The sequence below is a fragment of the Arachis ipaensis genome, chromosome B03, assembly GCF_000816755.2.
Source record: "Arachis ipaensis cultivar K30076 chromosome B03, Araip1.1, whole genome shotgun sequence".
NCBI classification, from domain to species: Eukaryota; Viridiplantae; Streptophyta; class Magnoliopsida; order Fabales; family Fabaceae; genus Arachis; species Arachis ipaensis.
The window spans coordinates 3,574,962-3,577,998 of NC_029787.2; the positions used below are offsets into that span (position 1 = coordinate 3,574,962).

Below are 3,037 nucleotides of genomic sequence, written 5' to 3' on the forward strand. Positions count from 1 at the left end.
TAATTTAATTTAATTTCATATTTTTCAATACTAATCAATCATAATAATAATAATCGTTTCCCTCAACAGTGAAAGCCAATGACTCAAAACAAAGAATCAACGCAAATGTTAAGCAAGCATCAACCAAAATCGCAACCAATGAATCCCAAATTCAATCTAGGTAATTAATTAATACCTTAATTTTAATCTACCAATTTTCCTTCACTATGATTTAGTTTCTTTCTTCACTCTGCTTTTTTTTTTTCTTCAGACAAAACCGGGTTTTTGGAACCGCTAGGAACACAAACATTATGGGAAAACCGGTTTGGGACAAGTGTACTACTACTACTACTACTACCAAACCAAAAATCTGTGTTCCAAAAAAACAAGCACCAAAATCTTCATCATCAGTTAGTAGTACCAACCCTGCTGAGAATGTTAATAATAGTCCGAGATTATTGAATGATGCTGGTGAACCGAAAACACCTCATGTTAGGACCAACCACAAGGGTAGTAAGCCTCCGGCGACGCCGTTTTACACGGCGGCGCATTGCAGCAAGTGCCGGTTTGATAAGTTGGAGACATCTTCTTATTGGATTGGCCAAATCAAGTTGGCAGAGTCCGTCGGGAAGCACTTCGTCGCCGCCGATTTCTTCCGCCTTGCATCGGAATCTATGGCGGAGGTTTGCTTCTTTTAACTCTCTTGCTTTTTTAGTGTTTCATGAATGTCAATTTTTTTCAAGTAAATATTGGCCTAATTGTGACAGAAATACATGCATTTATACACAAATACATAGTAACTGATTTTTAGTATGCGTATCGAATTTTTTATAATCTAATCTAGTTAATTGTTATTATTATAAGTTTTTTACTTTGGTGTTTAGTATTGTTTGATTTTTTGGACACAGCCAATTAGGAATCTTAGGATGGAACTTAAAAGATACTTGCTAAGGCATGAGTATCTATCGGAGCAAAAGATATGGAAAGAAGTTAGAGTTAAATATGGACTATTGAAGATTGAAAGCAACAACAATGATGCCTCTCAAATAATGGATTCATCTAGCAATGATCAAAACAAAATGGAGGAAAAACTAAGCTAATTTGTATACATGTAATTAGTTTGTTCTAAGTTTAATTTAGAACTTGTTTCAAGTTTGTACTTTGTATCTTGTGTTTCAATTTCTATACTATCATACTATCATAAGTTTATAACATAGCTAGTGTTTTATTGTAATTTGGCTCAAACATGTATGGAAAAAAAAATAAAAAATAGTTGAAAGTTGGGGCATTCCGAGAATTGAACTCGGGACCTCTCGCACCCTAAGCGAGAATCATACCACTAGACCAAATGCCCTTAATGGTTATTTTGGTCATTCTTTTAAATATTTGAATAATTAAAACAGTTTACCATGATGATCCAACTGAAGAAAATCAACGCAATAATGATATAAATGGATTCCTTAAATTTTAGTATACATCAACATTATGATTGAAATGTATAAAAATGAAAAAGTCATGTTCCCATGCCTACTAGGATAGGTATATTTTCAGTGACTCTAGAAATGAAAATAATGACAAAGGAACATGTTTGACCTATTAAGTGGACCAAGGTGTCGAAATTTGTATACCATTTTGAGAAACACATAGCTTTGACATACTCTACCCAATACCCATTATTCATCACTTGTAGTTTATGACACAAATCATCAACACATTCACACACAATAAACAACCCTGCTCCCTCTCTAAAGAAATTATGGAAATGACACATTACCAACCCTAGTTTTCCCTAATTTGGATTCCGTGAAGAATATATGAGCTAAAGAAAAAAGTTACTCATATACTCATTTTTTGCAAATCATTCATTAACCACCTTCTCTTATGTTTCCATCTTTCTTCTTTGTTTTTAACTCCTTTTTTTTTAATTGTGTTGATGTATTCATCACCATAAAAGTGAATATATGTATCAACTATCAAGATATGATTAGTGTAAATCACAAAATCATACCCCCATATCTGTCTAGATAATATTTAGAATTTAAGATTTAATATTTATGTGTAAAGATTGTCTATAAATGTAAATTTTAAATTATTATATATAAAACAAAGAAAATTTAAAGTTGATGTATTTGTATAGATTTCTTTTATATTAACATTATATGAAAATTTAAATTCAAATAACATACTATATATGGTTTATGAGATTGATTTTTTGAGTGATGTATATAAATATATATTTTTATGTGGTTAGAATTTAGATCATTCTATTATTTGCATAATTATTTACATAGCAGATAAATAAATGAGGAAAATAATTTTAACGACTGAGAGAATTAAACAATATCTTAAAACAGAATAAATGATTGATAGTTGCCACAGCCTGTACTTTGAAATTAAATCTTAGTAATTTACATAAAAGTATGGTGGGAAATATTTTTCTCTCTCCTTAGTCCTTGGAATAATTATAACTCTTTTAGATTTTATTTCTCTCATAATAATTACGAAAATGATGTATGAGAGAAAATGATAAGAATAATTTAAAGCACAATTTACCTTATTTGGTTGTGTTTATCTTATTAAGAAGGGTCTACAGTTTGCACTTTTTGAAGCAGGAAAACAAACAATGAAAAGAAAAATTCTCCATTCAATAATATGGTACAAATTTGTTGGTATGAAAGAAGATTATTATGACCCAATAACAGACATTGATTAATGTATGACACTGGACATAGGGATGTGTCACTAATTGATGGAAGTTGATTTTCCAACCACCATCTATGATCTATCTCGTCTCGTCACAGTACTCCATAGATTTTTTTTATTTAAAAATAAAAATTGACATGTTTTTTTTTTATATATAAAGTTGATAATTAAAAATCGTTAAATGAGTTTAATTTTGATTCACTGATAATATAAAATGTTTTATATAGTAGTACAATCACATTTGTGTTTTTGTATGACCATTCACGCGATCAATGAAAAAGACGTTACTAATGTGACGTTACGTAATTGGATGTATGTATAAAAATGTATTAAAATTAAATTTAAATATAATTTA

The 3,037-nt window shown here is 29.8% G+C and overlaps 1 protein-coding gene and 1 non-coding gene across 2 annotated transcripts in view; one reads left to right on the plus strand and one right to left on the minus strand.

Moving 5' to 3' along the window:
- LOC107632360 overlaps positions 1-1,295 on the plus strand; it is a 1,405-nt gene extending 110 nt beyond the window's left edge. The window contains exons 2-4 of the mRNA XM_016336049.2: positions 66-160; positions 251-662; positions 888-1,295. Coding sequence (XP_016191535.2) covers positions 66-160; positions 251-662; positions 888-1,079 — 699 coding nt within the window. The 3' untranslated portion in view covers positions 1,080-1,295. The remainder of the gene's footprint in view (positions 1-65; positions 161-250; positions 663-887) is intronic.
- TRNAP-AGG lies at positions 1,262-1,333 on the minus strand. The gene has a single exon. It is a non-coding gene; the product is annotated as a tRNA-Pro (tRNA).